Source organism: Notolabrus celidotus, chromosome 1 (genome assembly GCF_009762535.1).
Source record: "Notolabrus celidotus isolate fNotCel1 chromosome 1, fNotCel1.pri, whole genome shotgun sequence".
In the NCBI taxonomy this organism is placed as follows: domain Eukaryota; kingdom Metazoa; phylum Chordata; class Actinopteri; order Labriformes; family Labridae; genus Notolabrus; species Notolabrus celidotus.
Window position 1 is genome coordinate 38,807,920 of NC_048272.1, and position 22,585 is coordinate 38,830,504.

At 40.8% G+C, this 22,585-nt stretch overlaps 1 protein-coding gene across 1 annotated transcript in view; it reads right to left on the minus strand.

Annotated features, from left to right (window-relative positions):
* LOC117819604 (contactin-4-like) overlaps positions 1-22,585 on the minus strand; it is a 184,149-nt gene that overhangs the window by 2,781 nt on the left and 158,783 nt on the right. The window contains exons 12-21 of the mRNA XM_034693060.1: positions 15,535-15,710; positions 11,806-11,926; positions 11,193-11,351; positions 8,217-8,366; positions 6,454-6,524; positions 2,028-2,262; positions 1,627-1,742; positions 528-714; positions 327-439; positions 74-242 (exon numbers count right to left, since the gene is read on the minus strand). Coding sequence (XP_034548951.1) covers positions 74-242; positions 327-439; positions 528-714; positions 1,627-1,742; positions 2,028-2,262; positions 6,454-6,524; positions 8,217-8,366; positions 11,193-11,351; positions 11,806-11,926; positions 15,535-15,710 — 1,497 coding nt within the window. The remainder of the gene's footprint in view (positions 1-73; positions 243-326; positions 440-527; positions 715-1,626; positions 1,743-2,027; positions 2,263-6,453; positions 6,525-8,216; positions 8,367-11,192; positions 11,352-11,805; positions 11,927-15,534; positions 15,711-22,585) is intronic.

Below are 22,585 nucleotides of genomic sequence, written 5' to 3' on the forward strand. Positions count from 1 at the left end.
AGCTAAGACAGCAGCAGGGGAGAGGATTATTCAGCTGAGCCACTATGGAGGCACTTACTAGCTCTCCACTGACCTGGGATCCTCGGGATGGTGATCTGCCTGCTACTGCTGCCTTCTCCTCCCTCTCCGAAGGGTTTTATCTGTACGATATAATCCTCATCAGTGGGCAGAGCCAGCTCGATGGAGGTCGTGTTTGTTTCCATGACGTTGGGGCGGCTGTGCTGATTCTTCTTGTACAGCACCTGAGGATGTCAAATCAAAAGTCAGACACAGAGGCCAGGGAAACAAACACAATTTCCTGATAAAGCAAGCCACAGGGTTCTTACTTTGTAGCCGGTGACCTCTGACTCATTCTCCAGAGCCCTGACCTGTTCCCAGTTCAATATAATCTTGGAGTTTGATGTGTTCCACGTCACTTTAACTGGTGGCTGACTGGGAGCTGAGAGGAGGAAAACACAGTGTTCACCTTAAATAAAAGCTGAAGAGTGACAAAATGACATTCAGTTATAAATAGATGGGACACCTACGTGGTTTTTTGGTGGTGACGTTAACAGTGGAGCTGGGAGGCCCACCCCCAGCAGTGTTGTATGCCCTCACAGAGACGTAATATGTGGTACTGCCTTTCAACCCACGGATAATAGTCGACGTTTGATTTCCTACGGTCCTTTGCATATTGGCAGTGTCTTCCTTTTCACTTCTACTCCAGTACCTCAGCTGAAAAGCAACAGGGCAGAACGACAGACGTGAGCGCAGAGAGCAGCACAGACACCTTAAAAGCTTTCTGTTACACCCTGTCAATGAATTGCAAACTAGAAACAGGGAGATGTGCACTCAACTGGCTGGAAGGTGTGAGCAGGTCTGAAAACAAGCTTTAACAGCATGTCACCTCATGTGGCTTTTGCTCGGCATGAGTCACGTGCCTCATTTTTGTGCATCAGACATGTGTCCTGGTTTAAGTTATGTGGTAAAGATTGAGGTCAAATATGCAAAGAAAAAAAGAGGAAGAAGAAGAATCTCACAAAATCCCCTGACATCCACTTTCACTGATAACAGATTTTCTTTGTCACCCCGCCTGTCAGGGCTGAAATAGCAGGCACGCTTGACAGCACAAATATAATTTGTCTTTCCTCACAGGAATGGTTTGCTCAGGCCCAGCTCCTCTGTTGACTTTGAGTGGTCAACAATTTATTATTCAGGCACTTTATGTATTTCATGGATGAAAATGCGCCTTTATTCACATCTTGGATTTCAGTAATGAGCAGAATTAAAATGACAAGACCTAACTGAGCACAAAGCCAGTGTCTGAAACTGCTTTGTTGTGTGGATTAGAAGCTAAACACTCTATTCCTTGGAGTATTGCATCAGTACGCTAATCAGGGTGGTTACAGTACTTAGGTAAACAACAAGAGAAACACTACTAAACCCACAGCCTGGGACTAGGCAGGACCATTATGCATGCAAGCAACCTATTATGTCTTTGGGCATCAAGGTGGTGCATGAGCCTGAAAAGCTCATCAATAATAGAGGAGAACAAGATTCAACAGCTTTAGGTGCCATGTGCGTGTGCATGGGTGCACACACATTTGCATCAAAATAAAGCACACAGAGTATTTCAGTGTAGCTCACCTCATATCCCAGCACTCTTTTCTTGCTGGCATTCCAAGGCAGAGCTTTCCAAGAAACTTCAATCTCAGATGCAGAGAGGCTCTTAGCACGGACCCTGGTGGGCGCTCGGCCAGGCTCTGGAATTAAAGCATAAAGACTCTGAATGATTTCAGAAGCACTGAGCTTTGATGACCCTCTAGGAGGGAACATAAAAAACAGTTTCAAAGCTGTTTCTTTCATCCGAACAACAGAGGGAGAAAAGTACGAGGGAGACATCTGCAAGTGCTGATATAGGAATGCTAGCTACAAGATAACGGATGTTTAGCCCCTGAATGGATCCATTCATGTATTAGTGAATTTATGGTGCCAGAGCAGAACTGTTACTCCATAACAGGGCGTGTGTGACACATGATCATACAAACCTTCCTCAGCAGAGTAGATAGTTGTGACAGGTCCAAAGGGCCCTTCCCCCTCATTGTTGTAAACTCCAACCTTCACATGGAAAGGCGAGAAGGGTTGGATGCTCTCATTTTTGAAGACATATCTGGATGCTTCAGGAGACGGCACCGCAGCCTGCATCCACACAGTTGTACCATGGGGTCGAAAGGCCACAACATAGCCGAACCCTGCTCCGTTCTGCAGCTCCTCTGGGACCGGCTGCAGGAGAAACAACTAATTAAAATTCTCCTCTTAAGAAGTGGTTGTACTAATCTTGTGTTTTTAACTAATTAGCATTTACTTGCATGATATTTGACTGATGAGTTATTAATGAATAAGTGTACATAACATTTTAAAACCTAAATACCAAAAGCATCATTTTCAACTTCAGAGTTGATGCTTTTCATCAAATCTGACATGTTGAGCACAGAAGAGCTGCTTCCCGACACACTACAGTGCACCGAGCATGATACCGTACCAGCAACATGTTGTCCACACTGATAACATGCTTCCATCATGTGAAGCTGCAGACTCACTCCAGTGGATAAAACCACTCGTTTCACTCCAGTCCTCTGACAGATACTTGCTTGTATGAAAACACTTACTCTGGATATTATTGGAAACAAGAGAATCATAGTGAGTTACTTGTGATTCTCTTACTTAACTCTTTCAGATTTTACAAATGTTTCTGTTAAATCATTTTTCTTACTTTTCTTATTCAGTTATTCCAAAATATCATCACAAGTTGAATGACTTGTCTACATTTCCTTTCTCTTTCTTTGTTGTCACTCAGTTCTAAATCTTTTTAATGAAGCAGATTTAAAACACATCATTTTGTTTTCCTAACAATTAGATTAATTGCTATTTTGTACATAACTGTACAAAAAAATGTAATATAAATGTAATATTCTGATCTCACAGTAGCAATGTTAATATCAAACACCCACCTCCCTAATTTGATGTTTATTTCTATTTCCAGATAACATATTTAAAATGTAATTATGCGTCTTAGTGTGTTGATTCAGTCGATTGGATTAAAAATATATGTATTCACTTTGAAACAGCGTGGCTCTCTTTTTCTATTTAATAGAGACAATGTGCACGTTTGTGTTGGATATACAGCGTTCATGTATTTGCTGTTATTTCCATTTCTCTCAGTATGTTGCACTGTATGTCTCTTTCATGGTCTGTTCCACTTAAAGCCTCACTGCAGTTTTCCTTCGGTGCCAGTATCAGGGCCAAGACCAGGACACTGAACAAAAGACTTTAAATACTGTTCTCTCTCTACAGAATCTGCAGAATGAAGACACGCAGAACTTATCAGCGCTGTTTACTGCAGTGATTCTCCACCTTGGGGTCCTGACCAGATGATTGTGGACTAAAAACACGACATATTAAAAGTGAAAGAACATTGTTTTGACTGGATAATGGCATTAATGTTACATTGCCTGTACCAGTGACATCATTTGTTTTAGCAGAGTGTTCGCTGCATGACAGCTGAAGGTGATGGCTCACACTGCCACGGTATTCACACACAGGCTGTTCTGTGACTACACGGGGCGAGGCTACAAACACCTACCATATTAAGGCTGATTTATACTTCTGCGTCGCACCTAAGCAGCAGGGGCTGACGTTGACATAAGCACCACATACTTGTGCGTCGATGTGTCCGTGTCACGTAGCAATTCTACGCCAAAACGCTTGAGGGCAGTGTGGTCTCTCTGATAGCCGGTCGCCTGCTTCCGGCCCAGCTACAATCTCTGTTTACTTTTCCACAGAGATTCAAAGCGTGTTATGTTAATCTTTAAATCACTTTAAATGCAAATTTTAAATTTACTTTTATTCTAATTATCCTCTTCTCTTTTATGTTTAATTATATTTGTCATTTTAATAGTGCTCTTTTATGCTTGTCTGAATGTTTCCAATGCTTTTAATGTTTTAATGTAAAGCACATTGAGTTGCCCGTGTGTATGAAATGTGCTATACAAATAAAGCTGCCTTGCCTTGCCTTGCCTTACAGCTGATGCATGTTGCTGTTTATCATACAGACATGATGGCATGAAGAATAGAGAGGAAGAGATGAAATACACGCACGATGAGAGGGGATCCCAGATGTACTGTAAATGCAATGCCACCAAGCGGACCAATCATGGGGCTTGTGGTCCGCGTCGATTCTATGAGTAGTAACATTTTGGAGGAGGTGAACGTCAGCTATGTGCATAGGCCTCTCCGTAGGTAGGGGAGCTACGCAGACCTCCGTCGTAGGTTACGTCGTGATTCAACGCAGAAGTATAAATCAGCCTTTACTGTTGGGGGTCGCAACTTGAAAAGGTTGAGAACCCCTCGTTTACTTGAATAAAGTCTGTGTTTTTTTCCATAGAGCAAAGAGGCTGGGATCGCTTCATTTCAGCTAATGATAGTTTAGCTTCAGTGAGTCTCTATAAACCATAGACTGTATAAATAATGGACGTAGTCTCCGTGACGTCACCCATCTTTTTCTGAAGCACTGTTTTGAAGCCAATCGTCTGCAGGAGCCATATTGGTAATGTTGAACTCAAACAAACTTCTGTCGAGCTAGTGTGACGTAAAGAGGCAGCCTTTAGCCTCCTCGCTAACAGCTACATGGTGCCTGCCTGTCAATCAAGTCAGTCATGTCCTTAAATGGGTAAAACTTGTAATCTTGATATCTTCTGAACCATCACGTTAGAAAAAATTCGACCTCGTACAGTGTTTGCTAATAGAGCAACGAGCTATTCAGACCGGAGCTGGTTTTTGAACCAGCCTGTAAACATGTTTATTTCTGCTGTAAAGATCGTCTTCTTTGAATGGGTGTGTATGTGGTTTCCGGTGTTTTTTGCAGCCAGCCTCAAGTGGACGCTCAATGAACTGCAGTTTATAATACTTCTGCATGGGCTTCATATTTTAAGACCGGAGTTTGCCGCTTGCCTCAAACAGAACTCTCCATGCAAGTGAATTTAACAATCTGCTCTTAGAAATCACCTCTTACGATTAAATTCTACCAGATTCGTGTCTGGTCCGTCTCTGATTCGTTACAGCACCGATTGGTTTCTATTCTAGTCAATCTGACAACTCCCACTGGATCCACTCCATTGCGTACTGGCTGCGTCTCTGATCCGGCAGGTCGGAATGCAATGGATCAGATACACAAGACTTCTATTTTTTCCGGATGCCAGAGCAGGACGCATCAATCTCAACAGAGCAGATGGAGCGGGACAGGAAGTCAAGCACCAAAACAAAATGAAAACATCCGGTTAATTTTCAAAATAAAACACTCTGTGTTATTGTTAGATAGTTTCTAACTCCACTATGACAACAAATCGTCATGATGAGCGGAGCCAGGCCTGGAGTCAACAGGTCAGAGGTTTTCAGAGGACCAGAAAAAAACATGGATGAGGAGAGGAGGAGGAGGAGAATCCTTGATTCAGTGATTGCCGCCGGAAAACCTCGGTCACATGACTCCAGCTGTCCGGCGGTCCGTCTCCATGCTGCGTTCTGTAAATGCAACCTGTGGGTGTTGACGGACAAGAGAGCACAGAGCTGGACTGTAGCAGATCTGAGATGGACCGGACAGGAATCTGGTGGAAGTCCCTGGGTAATACTCATTTCTAAAGATGCAAGTCTCACTGAAAACATTGGCCGTGCATGGAGAAGGAAGTCGAGGCTGTAAAGCCTTTGTCGCTAATTGCCTGGCTATGCTGACAGATCGAAGGGTTGACAATCACCTCCAGAGGCTGAAGTATCAGTAGAAGACAGCTGATGGGTTTGAATATTGCTTGTTTTTCAGTTTGCCCAAGATCAAACCTATTAAACAAAATGATCTCAGGGCTTTTCTTACCACAGTCAACCTCGGGCCAAAAGTTAAATTTAAAAGTTAGAACAAAAAGATGAACGCTCTGCTCTCTCTTTTATGTCAAAACTAAAGTACCTCAGGGAACTTTCAGGGGCAAGGCTAAATAATGACATTGTTAAGGAGAAGTTGGACTTAGACTGAACTCTTACATATTGAAACATCAACACAAGTTCTCTTTAATGTTTCACAGCAGACACTGACACTTTTAGGAGCTGCATAATTGTAAGCTGTTAAAGTTGGATTGGTAGTGAAAGCTTTATTTAATAGAAGGAAAAGAAGAACAATAGATGGAAAAACAATCTGTAATAAGTTGGAACTCCGAGGAACCATTGAGTTTAATTATCTTATTGAAACCTCAAAAGCACTTTTTCTCTCCCTAGGGTGACAGCGGCAGTTATTGCCTCTCTGTTCTCAAAAACGAAATGCCATACATTAAGGCGTTCAGCTATTATTAATGAAACAGAGGCCCAGATACAAAGAGAATAATGGCGTCTGGCTCCCTCCTTCATGGGCGAAGGGTCTAGAGAAAGCCTGCTTACCTCCCATGTGATGACTAATTCCGAGCGACTGCCACCGCCTCCACTCACATTAGCTGGTGTGACCTTCGGCGCTGAAGGAAGAAGACAGATCAGCTTAGCCCTGTTGACTTCACATAACCCTGAGAAGGCACATGCTATCATTTTGCTGCTTTCAAACTGCACGAAGAGAAAAAGTTTTTGTGTATACATCTGAAATTCAGAAGTCAGAAATCCTTCCAAACAAAATCTCACAGATGAAGTGGTTTTCAGTGCTTTGGTACAGAACCGACCTTGACCAACACCAGATCTACTATCTGAAAAGTCTGGTGCCTTTTCAAGTGCCATAATACTAGACTTCAAGTTATCACACTACTTAGCTGAAAAACTATCTTAATCCAGTCTTTGCACAATCTGTCTTATAAAAATAGGCTTCATGGAACGTGCCTCTAACTCTACAGGGAGAAACAAATGTGGTTCCAGGCACTGTTAATATTCTCATATATATTTTACATTATCAATCCTTTTAGCAAAATCTAAGATTGAGGTCTTCTTTATGGTTTTCAAGATATGCTTTATTTACTCTTTTGTCAAAAGTCTGACAAGATGATTGGGAGCACTCACTAAAGCCCTGAAAGAAGTATATATAAAGAGAAGAAACCAAATGATATGAATACCTCTTCATTGAGTTATGTACTTCAGATAGTTGATCATTCTGACACTAAAAAAAATAGTTAGTTAGTTGGTGTTAATATTGGATAGAGGTAGCTGTTCCTCTTGTTTCCCAGTCTTGATGCTAAGCTGTCTCCTGGTTGTATCATACTTAGGGTTGCACAATTCCAGGAATTTTCAAAGTTGGAAACTTTCAATGGGAATAAACAGGAATAAACAAGGAATTTACTAAATTGAAGGTTGGCTCTAAATAGGGAACTTAAATATAGTTGGGGAAAATATATTTTAGCATAATCCTGACTAAAACAACCAGATTTCACGCAAGTACAGTTGATTATCTATGCTATTCCTCAATCACATGCACATAGCACAATGCTTACTGCAGGGCTATTGAGACCACGTTCCCTACATGCACTGTGCATTCCTCCTTCACATGCACAGATGATTTCTAGAATCCTGCAGAGACTTGGCTTGAGAAGCTTGAGGGAAGATGCTTTTTTATTTTCATGTTGAATGGGACTTTGTTGGAGGGAGCGGGGCTCTTTTCATTTAACATTTTGAATGGGACTTTGTTGGGATTGCATTTTTGTTAATTTTTGAATGGGTTGGGTCGGGGGGATGAGTACTATTTAACTCAACATTCATGTTTTTGTTCTTCAATGAAATAATTGATTGTTCAATCAAATATTTAACACTTGATAAAGTTCTACTGACTAATAAATCTTTTTTTATTGTATTTTGGATGGATTTCTGCTTATAACAAAACAAATATTTATGCTTGAATATGATACCTTTCCATTAAATTACCCTCAATTACCAGTTAATTCTCATAAATTCCCAGTTAATTCCCATGGAAAGTTTCCAAAATTCCCCAGCTTAACTTCCCATGGACATTTACCTGTAACTTTCCGGAAATTAACCAGAAATTTCCCACCCCTTTGCAACCCTAATCATACTTCATGAGCTGATATGAGAGTAGTTTTAATAGTTTTAATATTTTAAAACAAGTTTTTAGAATATGACTTATTCTCTTTGTGTTTTCAAAGGGAAGAACAAACAACCATGACATACACTGCTCAAAGAGGTAAAGGAATTCTGTCTCATGCAGTACATACAGGTCCCTTTTGTCCTTGCTTGTTTGGATGGCTTGCTGGGCTCTCCAGTCCCAATGGTGTTGCTTGCCAGGACTCGAAACTCATACTCCACCCAAGGGCTCAGGTCTATTACTGTAGCTGTCAGCCGATGGCCCCCCACCACCTCAGGAACTGGCACAAAGCACACAGAGTGGCTCCTTCAGTATGGAGGAACTTTGTGTTTGTGTGTTTTGCATGTGTATGTGTGGCTGCTTTAGCATCAGCTGCAAACAAACACTGGACAATATTATTACCCACAAGGACATTAATGCACACACTGACTAAGAGAAACAAAGAAAGGTTCCAAATAAATAATGCAAGACTGTTAACCTGCACTGTGTGACATGGCAGTGTGTTCATTTTCTCACATTTACATCAAAATCACTGCATTTCACCATATACTGAAAACAAAGACCATGTCATCTGAAATTGCAATTATTATTCATATTGTGCTTGTTGTTGTTGCTTTTGTTGTTGTTGCTGTTGTTGTTGTTGTTGTTGTTGGAGGAGCTCTGTATTTATGTCTACCTTGCAGAAAGGTTCTGTCTACCTGCAAGGTCACAGCACAGTTTGGTTTGAAATAAATGATCCTGATCCTGATGTGGTAAATCAATGAGACCAGTAAAGATATATTGAATCAAGGTGTCCTTAATTCACAAATATAGCAATAGGACAAGATATACTATATGGGATAAATGCACATTATCCTCCTGAAGCATGAGGGCTAGAGGCCCGATCAGAGGGTGATGTAAGAGACAAATGATCAAGGTGCTATCAAGTTGTAGCTTTGGCAGCAAGCTTCATCAATGTGATGAGATCCATGTTGCAGTATCGCTTGGAGTCCAATAAAATGTCAATAAATCACACACTTGATAAATCAATTAATTAACTGTTGTTGCAGTCTTACAACAATTTAAAAATAGCAGCCTCAGTTTTTGGGACACAAAAAGACATCACAGCTCGTAGACGGCCTGCTGCTGTGAAAGATCCAGACTCCAGCTCCAACAACTACTACTATCCTTGTCACCACTATCATCTCTCTCTCTCTTCATCTCCCTCTATCCCTCTCTCCAACACGGTCTCAGTAGATGTGTGTCTAACATGAGTCTGGTCCTGCTGGAGGTTTCTGCCTGTTAAAGGAAGTTTGTCCTTGCCACTGTAACTTGCTAAATGCTGCAAAGTGCTCTGCTCATGGTGGATTAAGATGAGATCAGACTGAGTCCTGTCTGTAAAATGGGACTGGATATTATCCTGTCTTGATGTTGGGTCTTTGTTAATAATAGAACATAGAGTAAGGTCTAGACCTGCTCTGTTTGGAAAGAGTCCGAGGAGAACGTTTGTTGGGATTTGACGCTTTATAAATAAAGTTTGATTGATGGATAAATCTAGTAATCCAGGACTTAGCCAAGACCATGTAGAACTATAAGCCAACAGATCTCCATACACAACACTGGTATGCATGGCTAAGGACTGCAGCTGGTGTTTAGTGTTGCTTGTAACGACTACCTCAACTGAGGCCTAGTCAGCCATCTGCCTCGACCGAGTTGGGTCTGGAAAGTAGCAGATGGCTGTCTAACATGAGTCTGGTTCTGCTGGAGGTTTCTGCCTGTTAAAGTAAGTTTTTCCTTGCCGCTGTAACTAGCTAAATACTGTGAGGTGCAATGCTCATGGTGGATTAAGGTGGGGTAAGACTGAGTCTTACCGGGTCTTGGTGTTGGGTCTCTGTTCATAATTTGACATAGAGTGGTCTAGACCTGCTCTGTTTGTAAAAGCGTCTTGAGATAACGTTTGTCGTGATTTGGCGCTATACAAATAAAGATTGATTGATTGATTTATGTATGTGAAGTGTATGCAAACTAAAAGACTTGACTCTTAGCCAAGTGTGACGCCTTTAATATTGTATCAGCTTCTACTACAGTAATATAATCTTATTGATATTTTCTACAAAGCTGCTATCATTTTATATTTCAGGCAAAAATGGGACATAGTAGTAGTAGTTTGTATTCCATTAAAAGCCATCACCGTCAACCAAATATCCTAACTGGAAAGATGCAGGGTTGTTGATTGTGTTTGAAGCATCCCTCACAGTAGGGGTGTCATATACCAGACCACATGCTCATTCAATTTAGTGATATCCCAGCAGTGGTGATTTAATTTAGCCACTTCTAAAACAAACCTCTGAGTCCTTCTCAATAATGAGACCAAACTGATCAGGTTTGAATCCAGGATCAGGTGGAGACCTTCAAAAAGTGGTCCTGAGATTACACCATGTCCAACCCCGCTTTGTTTTTGTTTTTACCCATGTTCAGCTGGTTGAGCTGAAGTCGGCCGGCTCATCGGCCGAACCGCTAGATGTTCCTGCAGTACTCTGGAGATTTAGGATGCATGGAGGAAGAGGAGACATAAAGCTACGAGGGAGGAGAGCTGGTATAAGGAGACGGAGGTTTATGGAGAGGAGATAGACGCCATGTCTCTCTTCTCTCATCATGGGCAATGTGAGATCTCTGGCTAATAAGATGGATGAGTTAACAGGACTAGCCAGGAGTCAGACGGAGTTTCAGGAATGCAGCATGGTGTGCTTCACGGAAATGTGGCTGCATCAGGATATTCCCGACCACCATAGCCAGACTCCAGACAGACCACCAGAGTGCCCTCTTCCTGATCTCCGGGGACTTCAACCATGGATTTATTTTCTACATAGCTTATTATTGTATTTGTATAACTTATTGTGTATAGAGCAAATGTAATGACTGAATTTACAAAACTTCCAGCAATATTAAGCAAAGCTATAAAGCGGAGATGACCACCCAGACTATCTAATTATGATCTTGGTACTACAGCAAACAATTTGGTCCTGGGGTAAAAATAACATGTCCAATATTTGTACAGGCGAAGTAAAATGAAGAGCAGCCGCTTGGTTTGATTGGAGGAGGCCACGGCTGGTTGGAGAGAGCTTACCTGTGGTGACAGCCTGCCACCCGAGGGAAAATGGTGTCCTGGCCTGGATGGTGTATGCCGTAATTGGACTGTGATTATCAGGACCAGGCCTCCAGGACAGAGATGCTGTGGTATCAGTGATTTCTTCAACATGGATGCTGGTGGGGGGGCCCGGGGGACCTGATAGATGGCCAAGCAGCAAAGAGGAGAGAAAGATAGAGAGACAGATGGAGGAAGGAGGAAGAGAAGGGAGAGGAGAGGGAATGTAAATCAGGAGGAGATGGAAAGACCTGAGAGAGTCGCAGTGATTTTAGCACCTGCGGCCACTGTAGCAAAGTCAGTTCTGTGTGGAACCTTTGGGAGCTATTTGGTCTAATTAGACAGTAAATTTCCTTTAAACCTTCAAGATAGAAATTACTTTTTGCCTCCCTTTTCATTCTACCCTTTTTATTTCTTCATCAGTGAGGCACAACCAGCCCCAATAAACATTAAACCCTTATAAACCGGTCCTTCTTCAGCAGTAAATGAACAATGAATTATTTAAATGTTTTGAAGCCTTAATCACTGGTAAGCATAGGCACCTGCGTCGTCAGTAGAGGCAAAGATAGTGAGGACGTTTGTCACTGAGCCTTACCTCTGACAACCAAGTCCACGGCAATGGAAATGCTGTCCACCTTCGTCTGCACGGCGCACGTGTACTTCCCTGCATGCCTCAGCTGGATATTTCGAATCATAATGTCTCCTGCAGAATGCTGCTGTCATTCAACACGTGCAGTCACACACACACACACACACACACACACACACACACACACACACACACACACACACACACACACACACACACACACACACGGTTCTATAAGCAACACGGTGAGCCTCCAGCTATTGTAATTCAAGAACAATACCGACTTTGCAGCCACATGGGAACAGAACCAGCTGAACAGAGAGCTCATTCTCACGTACGTGTGTCTTGAAAACATAAACCCATAATACCTCAAGCAGCCTTTGCTTGGATGAGGACACAGAAATACATCTCTGTGCTTTAGTAATGTACATGCTCATTAGGCAGATGCGACTGTGTTACAGAGTAGTTTCAGTTATAAGGAGAAGTCTGATTCCTGATCTCAATAGTTAGTTCTTTAAGGGAGCTTTTTATTTTGTCTCTAATTGCAATTTCAAGGCCTACATTATCATTTCATCAGAGTAGAGCAGAGCAGCTTTTATAATAAATTAGCCATGGCGAAATTCTGTGGTGTAATGGCACTGAGAATTAAGAGTGGCTGGTAGCTAAATCAATGAAAGTGCAGACGTACAGCAATTTATAAGGGAGGCTGAACAAACCCTGCGAGAGGCTCAAGCTAAATCATGGGAGAAACAGGAACAAAACCTCGTGCTGCTTTTTTTCTCTTTCACACCTGCAGTTTGTGAAAGAGCCTTGAATTATTTTAGGGAAAAAATAAACCTGCGAATCACATGCTGAGCTGTGAGCTGCGAACCTTTTAAAGAATACAGCGGCTGCCTGAGTGCGGTGCAGTGTGTATGTAAATTTCATTTTAAAATAAACCACAGGCAGCAATTTTCTGGCCATAAATAATACACTTGATACAAACATTCCCCCTGCACTGCGGCGGAATTTATTATGACCCTGCTAAAAGAAGAAGCAGCATAATATCGATGTACCAATGAATCTTCAGAGTCACCTCTTGACCTTTACTCAATGAGATCTCTGAAGGGGTTTGGAAAATAAATCAATGTCTTTTGTGGAGCTGAAGCGCAGAGTCGCCGTAATGAAATGAGTATTCTTCAAAAACCACATTATTCTTTGTTCTTTTGAATATTCATTATGTGTAACAGGTCATTTAAAACAGGGGTTGGGTCGGGACCCCTGGTGGGGGTCGTGAGGCACAGATGGGGGGTCGTGAGATGTATTCCAGAATGTTTTGTTTTTTAAAGTCATCTAAAAATAGTACATTTAACCCATTACAGTAAATAATATCAACAAAAATAGTAGCTAAACTTGAAATAAAACCTTGTAATGAGTTTTCTTCCTTTCTTTTTGCCAGATGTCTCCTAAGTTTAGGGTTAGTGAACAGTTAATTATCAAAAGCATCAGTAGCAGTAGGTTCATTCATAACAGATCAGGAAACACAGACACATGTTCATATAGGTAGGCTATTTTTCAGAAAAGGAGCTTAATGGAGCCACATTAAATCACTTTGAGGGACAGTGGGGGTCACAAGTCTTTGGCACCAATATTTTGGGGGTCAGGGGCTGAAAAGTTAGGGAACCACTTATTTGAGTAGTAACAATTAGTTAAAAAACAATCAGGACAAACTAAAAGCTTTTCAGTAGATTATTATGAAGTCACGTACAGTCCTCTAAATATCAGAAATACTGAATCTGACAACGTGAAGAGCAGTCAGCTCATCAGATCATGATCCGGCCACTACATCTTTAGTGAGGAGGTAGTTAATTTTGAACAGAGACTGAGCCTGATCATTTAAAGTGTATTAAGGAGGTCAGGTGGGACTCGATGACAGCTGCTAGAGGTGCACGCTGATGGCTTTAGAAGAAACATGCGTCATATTATTACCTGAACAAAAGAAAAGGGCAGAAAAGTCAGTCGTGCAGAGTAACCTTAAACAAGACTTATGAGTCATTCTCAAGGGGAATTTGAAGACCGTTTACATTCATGTAAAGAGTCCTGTGATATATCACATACATGAGCAATACTTTGATTTCCAGTGCAATACCTCAATAACCATGTGCAATATTGTAATTTATTCCATAACATATCTTATTATTAGATTTATTCACTAAAATGTGCACTCAGGCTTAGGATAAGTGAACTTATGCATGCCTTTAAAAGTACTTCTATACATTTCCTTGTACAGATAGTATTTTTATTTTGTATTTTTAAGATTAGTTTAGGTTTCTATATTTACTGTACCAGTGTTCCATTCACCACGTCAAATTCCTCGTGTGTGCAAGCTCACTTGGTAATAAAGCTTTCTTGATTCTTGATTCTTCTTCTTGATATGAAATAAAGTACTTTAAAGCAAAAATAATCCTTATTGTAGGCTATATAAAATCAAAGAACATCAATTAATAAATCAGTAATGGTTTTCTTGAAATGTCACACTATATACATGTACTGAAATGCTGCATTTCTTCTGCCATATAAACTAACACGTCAGAAACACCAGTATCGGTTTCCTCGTCTCCATCCTGAACTCAGATTGATTCACTACTCGAGTAAACATAGAGACAAGAAATGGAGTCGTTCCTCTCAGCCACAAACGACTTCTAACACGTCTAACACTCCTAATACTTCCAATAATAATAATAACTGGGATTTCTATAGCGCCTTTCAAGAAACCCAAGGTCGCTTCGCAGGGTCAGGTAGGGGGTCTGGGGGGCAGGTGGGGATAACACTATCTAACGGGGAAAGGCCTTGAGAAAAAGATGCGTTTTGACTGCTTTTTAAAACTGTCCAGTGTTGAGGCACTGCGGATGTCAGGAGGGAGAGAGTTCCACAGAGTGGGGGCTGCCACACTGAATGCTCTGTCCCTAAAAGTCTGAAGCTTAGTCCGGGGATGGAGAGGAGACCCAGGTCCGAGGACCGTAGGTTCAGGGATGGAGTGTGTTGGTGGAGGAGGTCAGCCAGTTATTGGGGGGCAAGGGCATGCAGGGATTTGTAAGTGAGGAGGAGGAGTTTATAAGAGATGAGGTACTTAACAGGGAGCCAGTGGAGGCGCATGAAAGTGGGGGTGATGTGCTGCCAGGGCTTAGTATGCGTGAGAACCCTGGCAGCTGAGTTCTGCACACATTGGAGCCTGTTCAGGACATTGCTGGGTACCCCGAACAGTCGTTTTTAATGAAACATGCTGAGCTTGAAAAGAAAAAAAAAGTTGAGAATTAAAGACAAAAAAATCTGCAAAATCTACATTTTGATGGCAGAAAGTTCAGTCATTACTACACACTGAGCTTCTGTTCTCTTTATTTCCTTCCTGCTAAAACGAGGTGTGGCCTCTATTTCTGTTAAAGTACGATGTACTGAAAGTTTAAGAAGTACCAGAGTTTATTTTTTCTTTTGTTGTTTGTTTGTTCTGCTCTGTGTTTTGTTTTGTTTTATTTGGGTCTTTATTTTTTTTATTTTTTCTAATGTATTGACATTATTTGTGTGTCTTTATTTGAATGTTTGTAAAAAGAATACAATTCAAATCATAAAAAAAAGAAGTATCATCTGAATTCTTTTCAAAATGGAGACCTGTCAGCTCTCACAACATGACAACCTCTTAAAAATCAGAGGCCTTGAATCTGGCAGGTGCCGAGAAGCCGACAAAGATTATGGACTTACGCCTCCCACTTTCTCGAAATATCCACCGTGGCTGCCGAAGTGGATGAGCTGCTCATTGAAGAACCAGGTGAACTTGAGCTCCAGAGATGGATCGTGGCTTACTTGACAGGGCAGGACCACACTCTCCCCAACAGTGATGTCGAGCGTGGACGGCTGGGTGGTGATGATGGTCGGCTCTGGAACACACAGTTCACATCCATATGAGTTTGATCAAACACACTTGTTCAGCTTCCCTTCCCCAGCATTAAAATTCAGTGCAGGAAATGGCATTGCAAAAAGTAAAGCCCTTCCATCATCCTTATGGATGTGTCAGACTCTAATAGAAGGATATATGGGATAGAGCACACTGCAAACTAGGGCGCACAGCTACAATAACTGGTATTAGTTTCGGCCTGAGCTCGTCTCTGTGGGGACTCGGGAGACGTGTCTCTCCTGCATCCTGAGAAGCCTCCATGTGTCACTGCCAACTCAGCTATCAGACCGAAACTCCCTGCGCTTGGCCCAAAATTCCCGAAACGCATCACTAGGAAAACAGTAAACAGATGTGAGCACTGCTTCAAGTCGTCACTACATCTTTTCAAGTCTGCAGTGTATTACAACGGCATCGCGAGGGAATAGGGCAAGTGTCCTTTATCTGCACTTCTGTGAGAGCAGCAGAGGAGGAAGGTACAAGGACATGAGAGAGGTGAGATGAGAGGGAGAGGCTTTTGTTCTCTGGATGTAAAACACCCATCTGCCTCTTGGGGGCGCTGTGATTACTTGGATGAAATTGACAGTCGGAGCAAATGGACTAAATTAACCATGGCAAATGATCCTTGGACAGGCATAGATTCATGTAGAAAGTGCCGGTAGTGCAGTCTTCATCCAGAGTGAATTCGATACCTTCATTGTATTGGCCCCTACCTCCCCTCTCCCACACACCCACACACACACACACACACACACACACACACACTAGACCCAATGTGATTTATCTTGTAGTTTTCTGATATCAGGCCAGAACGCTATCAGCTGGTAGGTTTTGTCATACACACAGTGAAAGTGTGTGTGAGGGCCCCACTCCTTTATTGCCGGAGCTAAATGGTGAGCTATGGCAGAGGAGAGATTCTAATAACACACAGGAGGTATTCCAGGCTCTGTGTTTACTTTGTCAGCTCTGTTTCTGCAGGCCGGCTACACTTTGTAGAACAAGGGCAGGAAGGGAAAAAGAAACCTAAAAAATCTTCACACATTTCTGTAAAACCAGTGTCAGGACTGTTTTGCAGGGTTTGTATTGTGCGATGGTTACCCTGAATGACGTGTGGAGAGGGAGAGAGGGGGAAACAAAAGGCTCAGGAAGGATCTAAAGGGAAATACTTACATGTATCTGCAGACAATAATATTTCCTCCTCTATCTCGTCGACTGAAAGGCTACTATTAAAATCTATTCCTTTATTGTTACTTGAACATGAACTCCTCTCCTTGGGGTGTGCACTGCTCAGTCTATTACTGCCTGCAGGGATTCACTAGGACTATGATAGTGGGAATATGCTCCCTTATTACCCTCCTCTGTCATCATTTGTGACAGATTATGGACAACCAAGGTTGGTTACACAACCGCACACCGGGCTCTTGAGCCTAATTTGATTGATTTCCATCTTGTAGCGCCTTGTTACCTACTGCCACTGTAAACGAGAGGATAGTAACCCACTTACCTCGAGGGGTCAATCACAGACAAGAGAGGGAGCGTACTAGCATGCTGAGACAGACTGGGTGGCACCGCGGGAAGTGCTGCCGAGCTGGGTCAGAGTGCTATTGACATGTTTCAGTTTCAGCTTGTTTGCTATCTCCAAAACGAGCTACAACCAACTCATCCTCCCACCTGCTCGCTTGACCACCATGGGGTCGAGAGCCTTCAGCCGCTCGGCACCCCGCCTCTGGAACTCTCTCCCCCAGCACGTACAAAATTCCACCTCTCCCACCACCTTGAAATCCAGCCTCAAAACTCACCTTTTCCGCCAAGTATACTCACTTTAATGTGTCTTTATGGGACTGGAGTGACTTCACCTTCACTTTCAGCATGACTTTTTTTTTTCTAGAATTGCATTGTTATTCTGTTGTATTTTTTTTTTTTTTTTTTACTGTTGGTATATTGTAAGGTGACCTTGGGTGTCCAGAAAGATCTGCCAATAGAACAAGTGAAAATTTGCTTGGTAAGATTTCTTAAAATAAGACGTAATAATTAGAAAACTGTGATCTTAAAATTAGCAGACATTTTTTTACCAGTATTTCAAAGCTAGTGTCTCAGAATAATCTGGGAATGCTAACAATTAGTATTTTTTCACTCCAAAAAATATTTTTTGCAGTAATAAATTTCATGTCAACTTCTTCATCTGAGATATATTTCCCTTAATTTGAGTTGTATTATAGCGGCACTTCTCTAGGTTGAAGACCATCTTGTACTTCAAATAACATTCCAAAGTTTAATTTGAGCATTTTGAGATATAATGTCTTCTCATAGTGAGCTGGATATACTAATATTCAGTCATGTTGTTTTTAGGATAAGCCAGCTATGCTCAAAAGTAGTTGTTTCATTGTGTGCATGTAGTTTGAGGATGTGTATTTTTATCTGATTTAGAAGAAACAGTGCCTGAAGACTCTAACCCACCCTTAAAATAACAACTTTTCTTTCTTTCATCAATGGAGCTGTTTTCTGATAGATTCTCCAATAAAATGCATTTACTTAAATGAAGTAAAGGGTTTGTCTTAAATCAAGATTATCCCTCTTCTACAAATAAGATCTCAGCTTGAAAAATGTATGAAATGTAAAATAAACCTTGTTTCTTCTAAATTACAACTCAAAACAAGATCATTTAAATATTGTTTCACTTAACAAGATATTTAAGATGCATTGTCTTAAAACAAGTCCCTCTATCTCGCTCTAATGTTACTGGTTCAGTGAATTTATCTTAAATCAAGTGGGAGAAGACATTTTGACTAACAATGAGACAATTTCACTTGGTAAGATTTGGAGTTTTTACAGTGTATAAATAAAATGCATTACAGTGTTTAACATGCAGGACGGATAAATCAAAAAACAAGTCTGGACTGTTTGTGTCATGTCAATTCAGAACATTCAGAATCAGAACATAGTATTTTTGGAAGGGTTGATGTTAAAGCTGCGATTAAGACAACTCCAGATGATACTCCAGTCGGCCATTTATTTCCGTTGGAGTGTTTCTTTGACATAAAAGGAAAAACACTTTTTAACTGATGTGCAAATACTTGAAATCAACCAGTGACTGCAACATCAATAACTGCTACTTTGGAACCACATACTTAAAAAGCTAAGAGAAACATTTCAGACATGAATTGCTATTGAGGAAATGTCAAAGTCAAGTTGTGACATTGAGTGGTAGAATAGTATTGTACTTTTCTTGCAAACCCTCATCACTGTGTCGTCTTTTTTAGATTGTATAAAAGAGGGAGCTCAATCTTTTACTGGTTGAGATCTAACAACTACGTTTCCCTCACGGAAATCATGTGGATGCTTATTCTCAAAGATTTATCACAGTTTACTGGCGTTCCCTGGTTAAACATTATTCTTGGTACACATTGTAGGCACAATGGAGACAGTGTTAAAGTGGTTAAGCTCTGAATAATGATTTCAATGAATACTAGAGGGTCCTTTAGTTTAGTTTTGTCAGGGTTAAGTAGGTCAGCTGAATGTGAAAATGAAGGAATACGAGTGAACATACAAGGACAACAGGTTTCAAGGAATATATAAATATTTAATGCCTATTTCTTTTTATACCTGACTATACCTTTTTTATGATTCCAAAATAATTCCAAGAAAAATTCATAGGAACCCATGATGAAGAAGTGAGATATAAAGTTGACACGCAACTGTCTGTCAGAAATTAAATCTTAGATGTCGGACAATTTTTAAAAATGTAATGACTACAAATCTGAAGTCGTTGTGTTCGGCCCCCCCAGCAAAAAGGGATCAAATTTAGGGGAACTGACAAATACTGTTAATCCCTCAGCTAAAAACCTCTGAATTTGTGTTTTGAGCCACAGGTGAAAAAAGTTGTCCCGTCTTGTTTTTATCGGCTCAGAAATAAATCAAAAGTCAAGTCCTTAATGTCAGCCAAAGATCTTCAGAAACTTATTCACGCTTTTATATCCTCCCGTCTCAGTCAAAAATCAATCCACCGTCTACAAACAGCTCGTCTTTTAACAGGAACTCAAACATGTGCCCACATCACCCCCATTTTAGCTCATCGACACAGGCTGCCTGTTGATTTTAGGATTGATTTTAAGATTATTTTATTGACTTTTAACAATAGACTGTATATATAATGGACAGCGTCGCTCCGCCTTTTCCCATTGAACGGTTTTGAAGCCAAAATATCCCGTTCCAGAAAGCTGCCATCTTATACATTTTCTTTAGCCAGAGTAGGGAATTTGAGTGTTTCCACGGTAACAAGCTCCGCCCTACAGCATACCATCCCAAGGTCCTATGGAGTTTCTCTTTACGGCAGCTGTCAATCAAAGCAAACCCAGAAATAAAACCCTGTTTTTAAACCTCTAATAACTAACGAAAAATAAACTTTTCAGAAAAAAAGAGGCCTTGAACACATAACAGTCAAATAATAACTACATATCACCACAGCATACAGATGTGAGAAACATTCGTACCACATTTATTTATTTTTTAAAGTTTGACTGCAGCCCCATTCAAATGAATGGGAGAGACAGAGTTTTTGACCTATACTGCAGCCAACCTCTAGGGGGAGCAGTTTTTGTGGCGGCCTCACTTCGAGCCGAGCGAGATGACGTCCATTTTATATACAGTTGATGCTTTTAACGCACAACATGGACCAGCCCCGCTCTATATCTCTGAGCATTTATCCCCCTAGACACCTGGTCTCAGTCTGAGATCCTCTGGCAGTGCTCTGCTGGCTGTCCCAAGGACCCGACTGAAAACTAAAGGGGACAGGGGAGATCAGACCTGCAGAGTCTGTCCTGTGTTTTATGTCATTACTGAAGACTGAAGATTTTAACAGGAAAGCTTTTATGGTGTGATTTTATTTAATTTTAGCTCTGATTTTAAGGGTCTGTTTTATAAGTTTGTATGTTTTTAAGTTTTATTTCATTTTATTTTTTATCGCTTCATTCTGCTTTTCACTTCTTCTTGTTTTCATTACCCACTGTTACCTGTATTGAAAAATATATTAATGCTATATAAATAAAGTATTATTATTATTATTATTATTATAGATATGTGCCATTGTCTCCTTTATGTGGAAGTGATAATAAAATGTGATAAAATGCCACCATGCCTCGCCCCCGAGAGTGATCTGATTTTTGGACTCACACGGCTCCTTTACTCTCAAACCTTGCTGGATTCAAACCAAGCTCAAGTCAATCATTACTGAAAACATCACCATCCGTTAGGCTAAACAGCACAAATAATAACACCACTACGTGTGGCTGGAGACGCAGGATGTGAAGGACACGTGGGAGCCCAGCAGATGACTTAGTGTCAGGCTCCCAGTGGGAACACTCAGAGAAGCTGTGACACGATAACATATGGTTGAGCAGAAAACAGAGCGCGCTAACGGTTACCCAATGACTCCCTGCTCCTCTCAGAGGCGTGCCGACATGCCTCACATGACCAGTTTCAGCCGTCTTCACACAAACAGCAGCGATCATGAATAATGCTCACACACCTCTGCAGCCCTGTAGAGGATCCCTCCCTGCTTTGATGCTTTAAACCTTTGTGTATTTCTCCTTGCGTGTATTTCGTGTTTGGTTTTTTTTTCAAACAGAAAGTGTGTTGTGTACGTGAACACAGAGGAAAGGAGGGCATCAGAGAGCCACATACAGTGTGATCTGAGGTTGTTGTCGGCTGCAGAATTACTGGAGCGAGGCTGTGTGATGAATCTAAAGCCATATTCAAAAGAGAAGAAATGACCTTAAAGGAAAAACATGAATACTTTAAGGTTTTTAAACACAATTTGGAATGACTGAAACCATCTAAAGCAGGTCTTTTTTTTTGTAAGTTACACACTGAAGAGCTAAAAAGAATAAATTGTATTCAAGATTTTCATCTACACAGGACTGCAGAGCTCTTTTTACGTACTGGCCTGTTTTACAAGGCAAAATCAAACTGTGGTTCACATTAAACATGTTTTAGGGAAATAAATATTTTTAAATGATAATAAAATAATTAAAAAAAATAAAATAAACCTCATGTCCAAACCTGTACAGGTGCAGATTGTAACCTTAATTTACAGTTAATTTTTTTTGCAGTGATTGTACAAATCTAACTGTAAGATATTTGTCCAAATTCTTTCCAGCTTGTGTGTCAATTATTCATAAGATCTTACACTTGATCATTTTTAGACATTGTGTCTTTCAAAACACTAGAAATCGATTCCAGCTTTGACCATATACTGCATGTCCTCCCCTACTCTCTACTCCCCACATTTCCTGCCTTTCAGCTGTCCTGAAAAGTGAAAATGCCCCAAAATATAACTTTAAAAAAAAAAAAAAAAAAAAACATAAATTAATAATAATAAAAAAAAAAAAAAAAAAATAATAATAATAATAATAATATAGAATTATTATCCTCAAACAAGTTGGTGCTCTGGCCCTAATCAGAATGAGGAGTATAAAGCAGAAAAACTGCTTTTGTTACTTTCTATTTTCTGGTACTGCTGATGGTTTGGGGTGATATTATGGATTGTACAGGATAGGCAGAAATAAGTCTTGGGCTTCAACCAAATCAGTATGAACATATAAAAGTGTGTTATCTCTATTTGTTAGATGACTACTCACACTAATCTTTTTGAATCAATGACTGAAATAAATATTCATTCATTTGATTTCAGACTGCAAGTATCACAGCTTTAATCTGAACCTGTGAGTCTTAAAAACCTCCTGGAGGCAGGTATTTACTTTTTCTTAAGTACTGTTCCATCACTTCAACTGACTGACACCCTCATGATATCAGGGATTCACTGTTTGAAGGATCTTGAGCAGTTCTTATGGCTCCCACTGACCT